Source organism: Centroberyx affinis, unplaced genomic scaffold (genome assembly GCF_046629955.1).
Source record: "Centroberyx affinis isolate AG114_WGS23_722 - 3 ecotype Tasmania unplaced genomic scaffold, CSIRO-AGI_Caff_v1 ptg003848l_1, whole genome shotgun sequence".
NCBI classification, from domain to species: Eukaryota; Metazoa; Chordata; class Actinopteri; order Beryciformes; family Berycidae; genus Centroberyx; species Centroberyx affinis.
Window position 1 is genome coordinate 148549 of NW_027281695.1, and position 17063 is coordinate 165611.

The 17063-nt window shown below is 41.8% G+C and overlaps 1 protein-coding gene across 1 annotated transcript in view; it reads right to left on the bottom strand.

Moving 5' to 3' along the window:
* Nucleotides 1–17063, bottom strand: part of LOC139662577 (paired box protein Pax-7-like) — a 61084-nt gene that overhangs the window by 25787 nt on the left and 18234 nt on the right. Inside the window, exon 4 of the mRNA XM_071541270.1 lies at nucleotides 7702–7901. Coding sequence (XP_071397371.1) covers nucleotides 7702–7901 — 200 coding nt within the window. The remainder of the gene's footprint in view (nucleotides 1–7701; nucleotides 7902–17063) is intronic.

The following is a 17063-nucleotide window of genomic DNA, read 5'->3' on the forward strand; positions in this document are numbered from 1 at the left end:
GTGCTATTGCAAGAGTAGGGGAAGAAGTGGAGTCTTACTTTTCAATTCAACAACTTATCAAGCTCTCTGTGCAGCACTAACACATTACAGTGGATGGGAGAGTACATACACTGTGTGTGCATATGTGAACTAGGGTTGGACTGATGTATCAGGCCGATATCGGCCTTTTATTAAATATCAGATATCATCCAGTCAGTGTTGTCCACCTATGATATGATGGAGGTTCCTCCCTGACCACAGCTATAGAAAAACACTGGAAAACCTGACATGTCATTTGATTTTCTTTGCAAATTTTATTTATTCATTTAATAGTGCAATAGCCTTAAAGAGCTACAAACCCCCAAAGAATTTCATTATCCTGGGTTTCAGTGGAGAGTTTTAGTGTCCCATGATGGTCTAAATGCTGCTTCAGAGGCTTTTCTACAGGAGGAAACAAAAACTTTCTAAGGGAAACACTGAATCCTTGCGATTTTTGGCACAAAAATTGTCAAATTTAAAGATACTAAATATCAGAACAAAATACCGGCTATTGGTAGCTTCAATAAAAAAATATTTTGATGCAAAAACACAGTATCCGTGTCGGCCTTCAAAAAACATATTGGTTGAAGCCTTGTGCCTGTGAGTGCAGGCGATTGCAAATGCCTTTGCTATAACAGTGTGTGTGTGTCACTGTGTGTGTTAGTGTGTGTTAGTGTGTGTGTGTGTGTGTGTCTGCGTGTGTAGTAAGAAGTGATTTTTTAAGAGGCTTGTCGCTTTGCTCTGAAATCACACTGCAATGTCACCTTGAACTGGCTTCTGATTCTCTTCCTCTTTCTGACATCGTCCCTCTCTCTCACTCTCTTTTCCTCCTTCATACGCCCACACACACACACACACACACACACACACACACACACACACACACACACACACACACACACACACACACACGTATTCTCAAAAGGTGAGGTGCTTTGTTAATTACAAAACAATAACACTGCACCAACTTGTAAGAATGGAATGCTGTCTGGTCGTTACAGAGCCTGGTTTTCATGTACAGTTTCCTGCATGTATCTCACTTGATGCTGACAGGGAGCAGTGGAGCTTGATGTATCCAGCCAGTCAAACATGTTTATTGCCATTAAAGGGCTAAAGCAACATTTTTAATTTTAGTCATTCAAATTTTTGAAATGTAGTCTTTTTTTTTTATCAAGCACTTGTCACATAGTATTGTCACATGTATTTTATTATCTTGTGGCTCCCAGTAAAACAAACAACACTAAAAAGCCATAAAAAAATATAATGGCTGCCTTTAGTAGTGAAAATAAATAAGAAAAGTTGACATGGTAAAATCACGCAGAGTTGTGGCTATAAAATCTCAATCTCATTTACTCCCATTTACAGCCACTGTGTATGAGTGTGTGTGTTTGTGTGTGTGCATGATCTTGAGTTAAGCAGTAAGCGTGTTGATGTCTTGCCTAGGATTACTGAGGGAGCTGGTGGTTTATGTGTGTGTGCTTGTGCAGTATCTAACAAGCATGTGTGCTATATAGTGTGTGTGTGTGTGTGTGTGTGTGTCAGTGTGAGTGTGTGTGTTGAGGGGTAGCTGATGTCCAGGACGAGCGGTAAAACCTGGATAACCTGATTGAATTTCACAGCAGAAAAGTCCAACAGAACGGAGACTGAGAGGCATGAAAAGACCTGACATCAATCTCTCTCTACCTCTACTTCTACCTCTCTCTCTCTCTCCCCTCTCTTTCTATCCCCCCCTTTCCTTCGTGATCTACCACTTTCTATTTACAGTATGGGTCTTTAATGTCTCTACTTCCTCTTCATATGAAACTCTAAGCTCTTTCCTTAGTAAAAGCTAACCATCATCCCTCTAGTTCTCTTGCATTACCTCATTACAACTCTCATTTTCTCTCTCCCTTAGTTTTTCTATCTCTCTCGCTCTCTCTCTCTCTCTCTCTCTCTCTGTCAGTCTGCTAGTGTGGTGGAGGAGGCGAGATGAGAGCAGCGAAGAGGTCACCAGTCGAGAGAGTTTAGACAGAATGGGCCTCTTTATGTCTCTCTCTCTTTTTTTTCTTCTCATTTGATATGGGCTTTTACTGCGCACAGATGGACAGCAGCAATCTGACACGCGCACACACACGCACACGCACACACACACACACACACATATATAGATACAAATGCAAATGTAAAGCCAATGGAAGAAGGCAAGCGGGGTGAGATGGACGCAACTTCATGTGCCAACTGAGGCGAAGAGGCGTTCAGCAACTGGTCTGATGCAGTAAAGCAAAATTCAAGACATTTTCCAAAGTATTATCACTGGCCACTTGCTTGCTTGCAGTATTCTAGGAACCAGCGTTAGATGTGGCGTGAATGCAGGCAAAGTCAATTGTCAAACAAAACCATGAATCATAACGGCTGGTCTGTCTCCTTTTTGCTTTCTCTTGTGTCAAGTAATGGCATCAAACTTGATTGAATGCCCTCAGTTTATCTGCTGATTTTTCAAGTCAAGCCATCAAACTGATGTCAGTAAAGCAATGACAAATGTCATTCTCCTACGTATGAGATATTTCACATGGGATGGACGAACGAACAAATGGACGAGTGGATTGATGAAACTTGGGGTATGATGCATCCCACCACTGCTTAAGGGGGCGCTACTATTACAGGTCAAAACAAGGTGTCATATCTGTTTCTGATTGGCCCAGAGGGAACTGCATCATTGGTGGGGGACACGTTTACTGCTGCCATGTGTAGTGTGGTGAGACAGGAATACATACTCCTGTTACCTGGTAAAACTGATCAGAGATCAGAGCCAAGTATTAACCAGGACCCCAGAGAGAAAGTGTCTGTCTTTATCACTCTCTTTGTCTCTTTGTCTCTCGCTCTCTCTCTCTGGGGTTGTTGCTGCTAATTAAAGAAGAGCTGGGAGGGAGAGAGTGGAGGGGGAGGATTAGCCCGATAACTATCAGGAGTAGAAAGAGAGACTGAAAGAAATTCATTTAAATTCTAATAATAACGCTTTCTGTTTGAACACTGGTCCTGGTACACGACGACCGCTTCCAACTCATTGATTGACACAAATCCCATTTGTTCCTTTGTGGCGCTTCAAAACCAATGACTCCGAGGGGTTTGCTTTAAGCTGACTTCAACACATGCTGGTTTTGTACGGAGCAAGGTTCAGCACAACCATGGATGTACAGTACCTCTACTCCAACAGAGAAATCTAGGTCAGTCAAGGTCAGTTTGCTCTTAGTAGTATGAAACTCAGGAAGTTTTAAAACGCTGATGTTCACTGTTAAGGGGTTAGTTCAGGTTTTTAAAGAAATCTATATGATTTATCATAAGGTGAGAGACTTTTAATTCTTCCAAAAAGTATGGGGCTAATTTATTGACAGAAGATTAATACTAATATCTTCATTTTGTGAGTTTGCAGCTTTGCTTTCTACTGGAATTTCAGGTTCTGTTGTTGCGTGCACACTTGCAATTAAAAGATTTGAGTCTTAAATTCCATTCTGTTTGCATTCTCGTGACAGAAGTTTTGTACTAATAGCTCAATTTTGTAAACTTGCAGCAACTGTAAAAAGAGGCTGCATGTAATTGGCTTAGATTATCTCAGAGGGTAGATGATTGGTTAAGAACAAATGGCCCACTATACTAATATACCAAACCAACAAGTACAAGCACAATGTTTATTTTGAAGAAAGGCTGTGATGACCTTGCATGTAAAAGTTTTGGAATTAAATTATGCATAAATATAAATCATGCTTGTGCATATATTAAGTTATAAGCATGCAAAATATATTCAACAGTATGCAAGGCTTTATAAAAAAGCTCTTTCACTAGTGTTCGGTTGTGTTGATATTAGACGACATAAGTTGTTTGTATTTACGCCATCCCAGCCACAGTCGAGAGTTAGGTAACTGTGTGTATGTGTGTCTGTGTGTGTGTGTGTGTGCACAGGTGTGTGCATGTGGGTAGCTCCAACTTAAATGTCTGGTGCATCTCTACATGACAAGAGCGCTAAAATGCAAGGGATACAACCCTTCAAGCCATACACTAAATGGTTTGAATGGATGACACTGAGGCGAATAACCACCCAACATAAAGTAACCTGCACCTTGAAGGGTTTTATCCCACTGATACCATGGCGACTCGCCAAAGATTAAAATAAGGGGTTAACATTCATATTTTGGGGTATCTGGCATCCAAACATAAATCTTCATTGTTTGTAATAGGTCCTTTTCTCTGGTAACACCTGAGGGTCTGACTAATACCTGGAACCTAATCACGTCCATCCTGCAATTAAAATGAAATTTTTATACGATGGAAATTTTTCCTCAATAGAGCAGCCAATAAGATGAACCTGATAAATGTGCTTCTTTCCACTGGCCAACTGATGAGCCAGTTCTTTCTCATATATTTTGTGTCCTTCCCTTAACTTAGTAAATACTGCACATACATACAACAATAAATAGTTTTTTTTCCTTATATAGATTTAACTTGCCTGCACTCTAAATTTTCAGTTCAGTTGAGGAGATTCAGGGATCTGCCTCCTCTGAGGCTGATTTCCTGATGTTGTTTGATGTTTAACCAAGTCATTTGCCCTTGGATTGAATAAATCACAGCAGCAAATGAGTTTGACATAATCTGCCAGTGCCACTCTCCTCATGTGGGTGGACTAATTTAATACACCACAGTTAGTTAATGTTAGCAAAGTATTGCAGCATATCTGTTAAATCTGTTGTATCTATAGCTCTGTTAATCGTCAGAGACATGAATTAGGAAAAACGCCAAGAGGTACTCTTTGCACAGTGTGTGTCTTTGAAAACCTCAGTACCTCTTGGACGTAACCAGCTGCATTGGCTTGACAGTGCTACTAACAATGAGCCCTTCTCAACCCATCTCTCCTCTAGCACCTACAGGGCCAACTGGTGAGTTAAAGACACAATGAAATGAAAAATAACTTTTTCACCTTGTTAGTCTTCTGAGTCTCTTTCCATGTTTGTTATGGTCCAACCCTCCCACTTCTGAACAATCCCTCAATGCGTTATGTCCTACCTCTACATCCTGTTTCAACCGGAAATACATTGAATTGCAAAAGCAAGACACCAGTAAAATGCCTTTTCCTTGTGACTTAAAAGTTTTTCCAAATCCAGTCAGGAAAACCCCCATAAGGCCAGCTGGACGAACAGCTAGACAAAGGTAGAACCGGAAAGTAAGAATACTTTTTTCATTAGGGAGCAGTCTCTGATAGAGCTTTCTCTCTTTCTTGGCTACTTGGAGTTTCTTCCTCCTACTTATTTCTTTCTTGCTTTCTTAAGGATCTACTGCAGACATGTGTCAAAAATGAGATTCAAAACAAATCTGTAGGCTGTGTTTTGAAACTTGACTGCCATGCTATGCACAAAAACAACACAAAGCTCACTGTTATATGACACTAAAACACTGAGGAAAAGGCACAAGTGTAACCCTGCGTTAGTGCAAAGTTATTGTTTGCTCCCTGAAGATCATGGTGGTTTTGTGATGTTACTTTATTTTTCCAACTGAAGACAAAATCCTTGATCCTATTGGATGGTGAGCATCAAGTACGCAACACATTAGACTATCATCTATCGTTAACATAGTTTAGAACAGTTTTGGTAGAAAGCTTTTCATGTTTTTCCCCTCTGAAATGTTAAGGAGAAGGATATGGCACTTAAAAAATAGTTCATCAAAGTATTGACATGTAGTATTTGGCAAATACTGCATGCTGCTGAGAGGCATAACCTTCTGATAAATAATACGTTACTCCACAGCTAAAACTATAAACCTTTTTCCATGCACTTTCCAGCACTTGTAACAATTGTTTCATATCACAGAGGTTTTTCTTCTCCAGTTTTCTGTGACCTTTTCATAATTAAATTTGCACTGACCTTATAGAGATTTTTTTAAAGCCAGAAATTAGATTACAAGGGAAAATCACCTAACAAAATTACTGCCACCATTCAAATACCTTGGACTTTCACATGACATAATTTAGGCAAAGATTCATGACAGAGATATGTGTTTTTCGTGCCTGACCTTGATGATGGTTTTGTTTTAACGATTTTTCCAATCTTTTACTGACAAGCTAGCTGCTTAAGCAGACAAGAAGTCATGTTGTTGTTTGACCAGCCCCACTTTTTGCTGGTCGTTTATGGTGACAAGAAATTACTGTATTGAGCATTATTTCATCTCCAGCACAACTCTGAAGCCTACCTCTCCATTCAGTATTGCACAGTCTAAACCAAACAGCATGTTTAATGGAATGAGATACGAGGGTAAATAACTGTCCATACAGTCTTTTGATGTTCTTTCCTCATTTTTTGAATAGCTCAAGCCGGCATGTCCCAATGACAGGTAAGAGGGGTACATGATGATTTACATTGTCTGATCTCCACTGACTGTGGGCTGACCGGTGTCAGGTTAAGATAGATTATTCCACTGTCTGCAGGGGAGAGAGGTAAAGCAGCAGAGGGTGGACTGGTTTCCATGCCATGCTCTTGACTCCCTGCCCTCGTTTTACTAGGCCTTGATTGATTCATGTTGCTGTTGGGTTGAAAGCTCCCAAGAGAGAGCCAAGAAGTCTTCTCTAATATGCGGTGAATTTTACAAGGAGCGGTGGGCTTGAAAGTGGTGGGAAGAAAAGATCCCAGCCAAGATGTTGGAGAGTGAGAAATCCATCAGGAATGCAACCCCGGCTCATTTTAGCCCCCCACCCCTTCGCCGCACACCTAACAGCTGTTGTTATAACTCCACAGTATTTTCCTCCAGCGCTACATGGAGACAGTGGAGCTGTCAAAAGCGAAGTGAGAAGAAAGAGAGGCTTCTTTGGCAAGATGCGAACAGCTGGCAGACTCTCAAGAGCATTTTATGTATGTGTGAATAGAAGCGGGTAAATATGTAATGGGGTGTGCAAAAAAAAAGCTAGTGTTGAAAATGTGAGGAAGGGAAATTGTGTTCTAATCCCAGAGAAATACAGTAAGGTGTCTTATTGGACATATGTGATTGTGATGATGCCTAATTTGTGTGTATTCTACAGTTTGAATTTTAACAGGATTGGTTCAGAGGGAACTCTTAAGTTTAACAGAAACTTGCAAGCTATCTAATTAGTGTTAGCTGAAGTAACAAAGGGGATAACGCTGAAAATACAAATGGACAAGGGAAAGTTAGCGATTGCTCTGCTTGCTCTTGCAGAGGAGGATGAGGAGGAAATGGAGGATGCGGCTACATGACGTCCTGCTTGGAAGAACAAATCACGGGGAGTTTTTAGCATCTCGTCCAAGAGTTAGTGTCTGTTTCAAGGCCTTTTTCACATTAAGGTAATGCGCGATGCGGCTAATGTTGAGACATGTTCAACTTGGAGCCCACGGCAGCGCACCACAATGCCAGGCACATAGTTTGGAGAAGACGCACGTCTGCCGCAACCAAACCAGTGAAAATAATTGAAAAAGTGCAGGCGCATTCAAAAAAGCCTCGTGTGAGATGTGTGTGATCACAGCCCAATGCTGATGGAACTTTCTAGGCGCTGGAACGACCGACCAACCAGATGAGGCTGTCAACTCCGTGTCCTGCTTTGAAACACACTTTCTTAAGCTTGCTTTTACTTGAACTAGGGTCTGTATTTCACCAACAATCCAGCAATCACTACACAGGAGTACTGGTACGTATCATTGGTATGTCGTTTACCTGGACGCGAGCCTCGGTGAGCTTGGTCCTCTGGGCCAGCTCCTCCCTGGTGTAGATGTCGGGGTAGTGGGTTCTTTCAAAAGCCTTCTCCAGCTCCTCCAGCTGCTCTGCTGTGAAAGTGGTTCGACTCCTCCGCTGCTTCCTCTTCAGGGGAAGGTCGGGCTCCGACTCCACATCTGAGCCTTCGTCCATCCGACTGCCTGGACAAACACACGGAAACAGAGGACAGTCAGTTTCCAAACTCTTTACTGAACAAAGGATTCCCTAACTGTGATTTAGTTATGCTGTGGACACATTACCAACACATATTACAGGTTAGACTCATATTAGGGGCCGGGGGGGCATTACATAGTTTATTTCAATTTCAGTAATTTTCATAACCAATCAAAAACTATTTTGTTACTTTTGTTATCATCCCTCTAAATATCAATAGTTATCCAAAACCTATATCCCACCTCCATCCCTGATGCATTTTCATCATAATTAGTTGTCGTTCTCTCACACGGAGCTGCTTAGATGAGAAATGGTAGAACAGTTGACTTTCTCTGAATGGAAGTATTCCCATTACTTTGAGTAACAAGCCCAACACTGATGTATATCACTATGCAAAATTCTGTAATAATAATACTGCTTTGTCATTTGCTTTTTTGGGTTGTAAACCAGGCTCTTTAGCCTTCGTAGCTTGAAAAGTGTTGGTTGCCACATAGTTGCTCGCTCGTGGCACCGCAGCAGATGAAATTGCCAGTGGGGTTGGGAAGAGGGGATTGAGAGTAACTTTAAACTCTAATGGGTGGGGAGTTTTGAAAGCCAGAAATCTTTGCACCTAGCCAAGTAATTGTTGAGTCATTGGTATTGACCACCAACAACCCTAAATCGTTCCCAAAATCACTTGCTTCGGGCAAGCTTAAATTCCAGAAAATGGAGCACTAGCTCTGTACCCCTGTTGATGTGTGAGATTCATCATCAGATTATAAATAAACAAAAGAACACAAACTTGTGTTTTTTATGCATGTAGATAATTTTAGAGTATGATCTGCCTCGTTAAACTTGAATATTACATTATCTATATTGGGCTAGTAATAATTTGTCTGGGCTAGTACAAATTCCACTTTACTTTACTACCAGTGGGTTAGAGCCCAAAATCCTTAAATTCAGCCCCAGGTCATTATGTACTATGGGGCAGTAAAAAACTTACTGTACCTTTAAGTCCACTCACTCATGTCCAATAATCTACACACCTTTTCAGTGTGTTTGAATTTGGTCTACAAATGTAGTGATAGAATAACCATACACCTTATTCACTAATAAAAATATATGAAATACAGTGAAATACAATTAAAAAAGACTGTCCAATGACTAAGTGTTCCCAGCTCAATCCAAAGCATCACGACCTTCAGCATTCATCTGTGACATTTAATCTCAACTTCAGCTCTTTCATTTCATACCACAGGTCTCCTCTACACATTAGTACCAATTAGATCCAATTAGATCCAATTGTATATCTTCACACTTTAATAAGAGAATACGTAGCATTATCAGTGTGTAGCAACTGGTAATGTAATAATTTGTCAAAATGTAATAAATACATCCCTCTAAATGGGATGAAAAAATAATAAAACCTGTTAATGTATTAAATGGATGTAATGGATGTAAATATATTAAACGGATAATGTACTAACATCATATTATTGCATTAACCATGCAGCAATTATTACTTTATAAGGGCTGTAACATACAGTATATTTTACAGATCATGTAATAATAATATTGAGGTATTATAACCTTTTTTAACCCATTTAGAAGGACAAGTTATTACATTTGGAAAAGTTATTACATCATCTGGCAGTGATTACATTGTCAGTTGCTAAAAAGCTTCTAGCAGCAAAATGTATGTTCACAATTACTGACAAGAATGGGTGAATATTGAAAGAGGGAGGCAGAGAAAGATGGGACGACTGCTGCTTCAAATAACATGGCCTCCTCTGACTCTTCTGAGGGCTATATTATTTCACTGTGTGGTTATTTATATGACAGAGCCTTTTTTCTTGGTAAATACAATCCTGCATCAGTACCCACATATCCCAGTATCCCCTGGGGCATGGAGCTGAGAGTTGGAGGGGAATGGGGGGTGCTAATCTCTCCAGACCACCTTGGCGATCTGTGTACCACCATTCTTTCACTATAGGCCCCAGGGCAGCCCAGACAAAAAACTGGCAGGGTGTAAATATTCCCAATATATTTATTGTGCAGCTGATTTCATTGAATCCCCCACGCACAATGTATCCACGCTGTTTTTTTTTAAGTAGCTGTGGAAGATTATCTGATGCACACAGCTATCCATTTCAAATATAGCTCCCTACTACTTGCCAGGATTGGCGAGTAGGTTAACGCGAATGTAGATTTATGACGCTTTTGTTTCTGATGAAATGAGTAAATGACTCTGTTCGAGCAAGTTATAATGTGATATAATGCGTGTTATGTCTTATAAAGTTTGGTCCATAATGACGTATGACACAGTGGCATTGGATATTTCAGCATTCAGTGGTATCAGTGGCTATGAACTGCACATCCCTGCTGCACTGAACAGACTCAGAGGACAGAGAGTCTTCCACATCCAGCCAAACCATCTCCCCCCCACAAAGTCCATCAGGTCAAGCAGGTCAAACCAAAGGACAAGAAAAAGAGCAAAACTGGCCTCACCAATGTTAAATCAGCAATAAAAAATAATTCGACTTTTCCCGGAGCGAACAAAAACCATACACACAAGCAACTTTCTCTTTCAGATTACCTTCAACGCAATAGCACTCACACTGCAGTTACACAATAAATGGCTGTGATTGAACATTTATCATGATATCTTAGTTATAATAGGCCAATATAATAGCCCAAACTTTTTAGTGTTGCGCAAACACTTCCTTGTTCTTTGTTCTGCTGCGTTCATATTGTTAGAAGCGGAAGAATGTGTTTTCGTTCCTTCAGCTTGAAAGCATTCGTTACATGTTTTACTTGTTGGATTGTTGGATTAACATTCACAGAACCAGTTACAAGTGAACCAGGGCATGTAAACAAAAGACAAATGGACTCACAAGAAGCTTGTTTATTGGACAGAGTTTTGGTAACCTGTCATCCTGCAAAATTTGAGAGATTTGCAGCCAGGGAGCAGGAGAGTTAAAACAAGTCAGATTCCAGTCTCTGTAACTTTTAAGCATGATGGACTTGTCTGCACTCTTTGTCCTAATTGACCTTCTCTGGTGTTCATACCAGTTAAGAACACATGAAGAAATAGCTGAATATGAGCATCAGTCCAGACTTTGCTTTGCCCTCAGTTCATTTTATTATGCTAGGCTTTTCAAGCTATCAGATGTCAACATCAGTCTCCTTATACCCATAAACCCTTGCGTTTTGGGGTCGTTTCCTGTAGTTGGTTTGATTAAGTTCTCACTCCTAATGAACCACACCGTAGTTTGCTTTGAAGAGGACCGAGACCCACATTTTCAGGCGTCTCAGTGCAGTTATTGAGTGCCACTCCAATGGCTGTATTCTCACCTGGCCAAATGAGCCAAACTAAATGAGTAAACACTCCAGAGTTTGAATAAACCGCTCTAAACATGCTTGGTGTGAACGCAGCCTTATTTTTCAGGGGAGAGAGTGTTAGTCATTTTCTTTGTCCACCCACATTTTCCCAGCCAGTCTGGGAATTTGAACCAGTGACCAGACACAAGCCTGCTGCTCTAACCTCTTGGCTATCGTCACCTATGTCTGGGGGTGACAGAGAAGCCAGTCTGAGGACACTCTTATCCACTTTCCACCCTCCTAATTTCATCTGGCCTGGCGTTTAGTAGGGCCCTTATTTATTTGCCAGTGGTTTGAGGGCAGAGTGGGGGCTGATCCCTCTCCACATCTAATCCAGCACCCAGCCATGGCTTCTCCCCCTCTGCTTTAAGTCATTGCATGGTAGGGATCGCTGCATTGCCTGCCTCTAGCCTGCACCTCATAGATATGCAGGGAGGGATGGAGGATTCAAGAGGAGGTGGGGGGTGGAGAGGAGGAGATTGGAGGAAATGACAGCCCTGAGAGAGGAGAGGAGAGGAGAGGAGAGGAGGTGGTACAGGTCATTTCTGATGTGAAGATGTGACACAATCCATTTTGACACAATCTAAAAAGCATTACAGTTTAACACTAAAAGTAATGATGAAGATAATGAAACTGATGTTATGTTATAAAAGCAGACAGTGGTGGTGGTGATGGCTCTGCAGTGAGTAAATGGGAAGAGCGGAGGAGGGAGGAATGGGAGAGGGCTGGAAAATGAGGGAGGAATGGAGAAAATGGAGGAGAAAGTGACCCAGCAAGCATTTGATGGACAGCAATGTGCAGGAGGATGATGTGCAGATTCAATGTCAACCCAAACAAGCACAAATGTTTCACAATATGATATTATGGCAGGATACAAACTCATTAAAACAGCTTTGGAAACTGTTTTGAACTGATATCAGAAAGATATTTAGGCCCTGATTTCACAGAATGATGCAGGTAGCAGCTATGGACTACTACAGACATCATCTCAACTTTCATTTTGGTGCTATATTTACACAGATTTTCAATGTTGGTGCAGGCTCTTTTTTCAACATCCATCCATGCATCCATTTTCTAGCCACTTATATGGTCACTTATGGTCAAGGTCACCGCGGCAACAGGGAGACGTCTTTTCCCCAGCAACTTCCTCCAGTAACTCCTCAGGCATGCTGGGAGATGTAGTCCCTCCAGCTCCTCCTCAGGCATGCTGGGAGATACAGTCCCTCCAGCTCCTCCTCAGAAACGCTGGGGAATGTGTATCTGCAATCTCATTCTTTCAGCACCTACCCAGAGCTCATGACCATATGTAAGGTCAGAACGAAGATTCACAGGTAAATCGAGAGCTTTGCTTTGTGGCTCAGCTCTTCACCACTATGGTCCCATACAACATCTACATTACTGCAGCTGCTGCAGCTAATGGGCAGTCAATTTTATGATCGCTTTCACCCTCACTACCTGAACTCCACCATTTGGCAGTTGAATGGATAGGCCACCTTTCTCCAGGACAGAACCATGGCCCCTCATCCCAAACCGCTCCAGTGCACGTCAAAAATCATACTTCAATGAAGCCAAAAGGACAGCATCATCTGCAAACAGCAGAGATGCCACTGTAGCATGCAGCTCTCAGTCCAAGTGTATAAGAAATGAATGGCTTGCAGCAGTGGCCCCAACATTCTACAACTCTGGTCATACTTAGGCCTTTTCCAAATCCACAAAACACATGTAGACTAGATTAGCAAACTCTTATGAACCCAATTATCTGTAAGAGGGTAAAAAGCTGGATGACCAGCATGAAATCCACATTGTTCCTCCCAATCTGAGGTTCGACCATTGGCCCAGAGTCTGCTTTACAGCAGTTTGACATAGGCTTTCCCAGGAAGGCTGAGCAGTGTCCTCCGTAGTTAGATCACACCCTCCACTCTCCCTCCAACACTCACAACCTTATTGTGGTGGAGGGGTTTGTGAGCCTCAGTGACCCTGGGAGCAATGTTGGCGGAAGCCTCATGCTCCTGGTACGGAACACCCAATGCAAACTGGTCTCAGGCGAGGGGCCAGAAAAAAAGTGGTTCATGAAGACCCCAATTAGGGCTGGGCGATATGGACCAAAAATCATATCTTGGTATTTTTAGGCTGAATGGCGATACACGATATATATCTCAGTATTTTCTAGGAAGTGGGCTAAATGTTCAGTTGGAAGTAGGGCTTGGCGATATGGACAAAATCAAATATCACAATATTTTTGACCAAATACCTCGATATCGATATTGCGACAATATTGTAGGGATGACTATTGGTGCTTTCACAAAATATTTACACAATGAGATTTTTGATAAATAATCATCAGTAATGTGGATATAATGACTAAGTGGGTAAAGGCAAATAATAGAACAGCTAGAACAGTCTGGTAAGTTCAGAAAATGACATCACTTTACTGTAATGCAGCCTTTAAAACCAGGAAAAGGCAACACTTATGCCATATCACGATATTACTTTATCCAAAATCTAAGACAATATCTAGTCTCATATCACGATATCGATATAATATCGATATATTGCCCAGCCCTAACCCCAATGAGTAACTCATCATCTATTTAACGTAAAAATGTTTGCTGGAGAGGAAGATTAGGAGAAGAATGGAGGGAAAGCAGAAAAAGAGCTGGAGGGTCATTTTAAAACATACAGTAGCTCTGATGTTGCTTGGCATTGCCAGCAGCCTTCTTTCCCCTAATGTGTCTCAGTTCAGGTTGCCACTCCAGGAAAAGGCATCCACTTCACAGAGGGATCAAGTGGCAATAAGTGAAGGATTGACAAGAGCCAGCGAAAAACAGCTCAACACAGCCCCAAACAAAATGATTGTAGCCACCGATACAGTGCTTGTATTTGGTTTTCAACTTATTAATTGGGGGTTGCTTGTGACCGGGCTTGTGACCGGAAGTTTGCAGGTTCAAATTCTCAGACCAACTGGGAAAATGTGGGTGCAGACCTTGAGCAAAGCATGCAACCCCCAAGTGCCACAGTGGAACCACTCTCTAGCAAGCATGCTCACTTTCTCTGAATAAAGGTTAAAAAACATTCACTGATTAAAATTACAGTTGAGTTGTTGTTATCCTAACATATAGTGAAACTGAAATAGTTAAGTTGCTCTGTGAAACTGAGAGCAAATTAATAAAAATGACTTTCCATTGTCTAGAAGTGTTCCCAGCTCAATCCAAAGCATCATGACTGCATTGATCTAGAACGTTATATCTCAACTTCAGCTTTTTAATTTCATACCACAATGCTCCTCTACAACTAATGCTGCAGCCTGCTTTGATAATGGTGATAAAGGGAGATGTGGACACAATCTGTTTTGATAAAGAGGGTTACAGTGAAACCCTGAAAAAAATGATGAAGATGATGAAAATGATGTTATGTAACAAAAGCAGACAGTATATAATAATCAAGGTTGTGGTCATCCACAGTTCCAATGGACCTTCTTTTATTAATACATTACTTGTAAACACATGTGTGTGTGTGTGTGTGTGTGTGTGTGTGTGTGTGTGTGTGTGTGTGTATGGGGTATTCATGTGTATGTAAGAGACAAGTACTGTCCACGCAATACTATGTGAGCATGTTTAACAACTGCATGTCGGTGTGTGTGGGGGACAGCTGTAATGCAGACAGTAGCAGTGTGGGAATGGTTGGTCCGGACTAGAAATGTCAGCACTGCTGTTTGACTCCATTAGAGCCCCTGGGGGGACAGCAGGGAAGTAGAGTAGCTGGGTGTGGCACCAAACTCTTAACTTTTCTGCAAGAAACACTTGAAAGCTGGTATGCCTAAACCCCTCTTAACGGCCATTTATGTCGGAAGTGACAGTTTTGACATAATGACACCCTTCAAAGACACCTTTTACAGCAATTAACATCTAAGCAGTGATGTAGTGGTAAATAAAGGGAGGGTAAAGTATGACCTCCAGCCAGTGATCATCATAAGGCAAATAACAACCAACAGAAGTAAAAATCAGCTATATTTTCAGAAAACAATGTTTTTTTGTGATGAAACATATTGATGCTGCTTACTTGCTATGATGTATACTATGAATTTACTTTTTTTATGTCCAACTAAAAAGGTGGTTAAAATCTATTCTGCAAATAAAAAGGGGTTTACCCTCTACTACATGTCTGTATATAAGACTACAGGCTCAAAAATCATATACATACAGCTATATCCAAAATATACTCAGATAGTGATGCAATAACTTCTGGGTATTGACTGTGGTGAGTGGAGGTGGATATTTTTCCAAAGTCCTACCGCTGGTTATTTGGTTGTTTGTGTGTGTGACTGTATTCATGATGTGTAAAAGTTGGTAACACGCTGGTGAAATAACAAAACACTGAAAAAAGAAAAGGCCCGTCAAACTGGCTTAGAAAACTACAGGGTCGGCTCTGTAGTTTAATTAAACAAGGAATTATGGGATTAGTCGGAGGCTCCCATTACAGGCCACTGGAAGAGTCTCACGGAGGATATCTTTTTGTATTCCCCCCAACCGCCCCCCTCGAAAGCTCCCGCTAGAGAATTCTCAACGGATTACATGTGGCCGCAGGACATGGTGCTGCATTAATTAAATCAATTCCTCCACCATTTTAGTCATCGCTAAGATTTGTTTTCCTAAAACGAAGGTAAAAAAATATATATACACACGCACAGCCTTTAAAGAATGCGTTCATATACATATCTTGTTTGTTGTTGGTGGGTTGTTGGAGGGATGGGGGGGGGGGATTGCTGCAAAGCGATTTGGCGCTAACGCAGCGTGACAACACTTGAGGCCGGTGCGGTGGGCTGGGATCACTTTCCAAAAGGCACCTCAGAGTCCTCGGGGTGCTGCAGCGACGGCATGGACCTTATTTGTTTTCCCTCCACATGCTGGTGGATTTAGGGGAGAAGAGGGGCAGAGGTGGGGGAGGGATGGTAGCAAAATTACGCTTCCTCGCCTCGCATTACTTTCTGTCTCTGACACTTTCCTCTCTCTCTCTCTCTCTCTCTCTCTCTCTCCGTCAGCCCACATTGCATGGATTTGGCCTTGCGTCTGAGGAGAGCTGCCTTAAGGTTTTTTTTTTGTTTTTGTTTTTTGAATCACCTTACCACCGAACCCCAGTTTTCTCTCTCTCTGTGTCTGTTTCTCTCCTTATTTTTTAGACTTTTAGGATCGGTGTTATATGTGTGGCTCGGTAAGCAGACCTAGGAAATGATTGTGAATGTAAATGAAAGGAGCTGGCAGGCTGCTGGAGAGTGCATGTTGTGCCACGGTGTCGCCGGCAGTGTCCAGGCGGCAGTGCTGACAACCTGAACACCATTCACGGTTTGGTATCGCACGCTAGCAGCAGCTTCATGCAAGCTTTGGATGGCAGGACAATGAGGATCCCCGGGATGGAATAAAATAAAGTTTGACAGCCCACTGGATCGGGAAGGTCAGCTCCTCTCTCCCAGTCTCTCTTGCCGATAATGGGAACCGGAGATTATGGTAATGAGACAGACGCCTAGAGCCGATAGAGAGGCTCAACCTGGACCTCATCTTTGTCTCCACCAGATCCCACGATTGGCATGCTTCGTCTTATCAGGCGAATGGGAGCATGGCGAAGCTCCTCACATACAGGGCTTGCAAATGTGCCACAGCATAAATAAAAACACATGCTCTGCTCTCACAATAGAGACTGTGAATAATATTGGTGTAGAAATACATCCATGCCTTTTTTGTATCATATCGTTGGCATATCATGCGCAGCCACTACAAGCACTCTCTCTCTCTCTC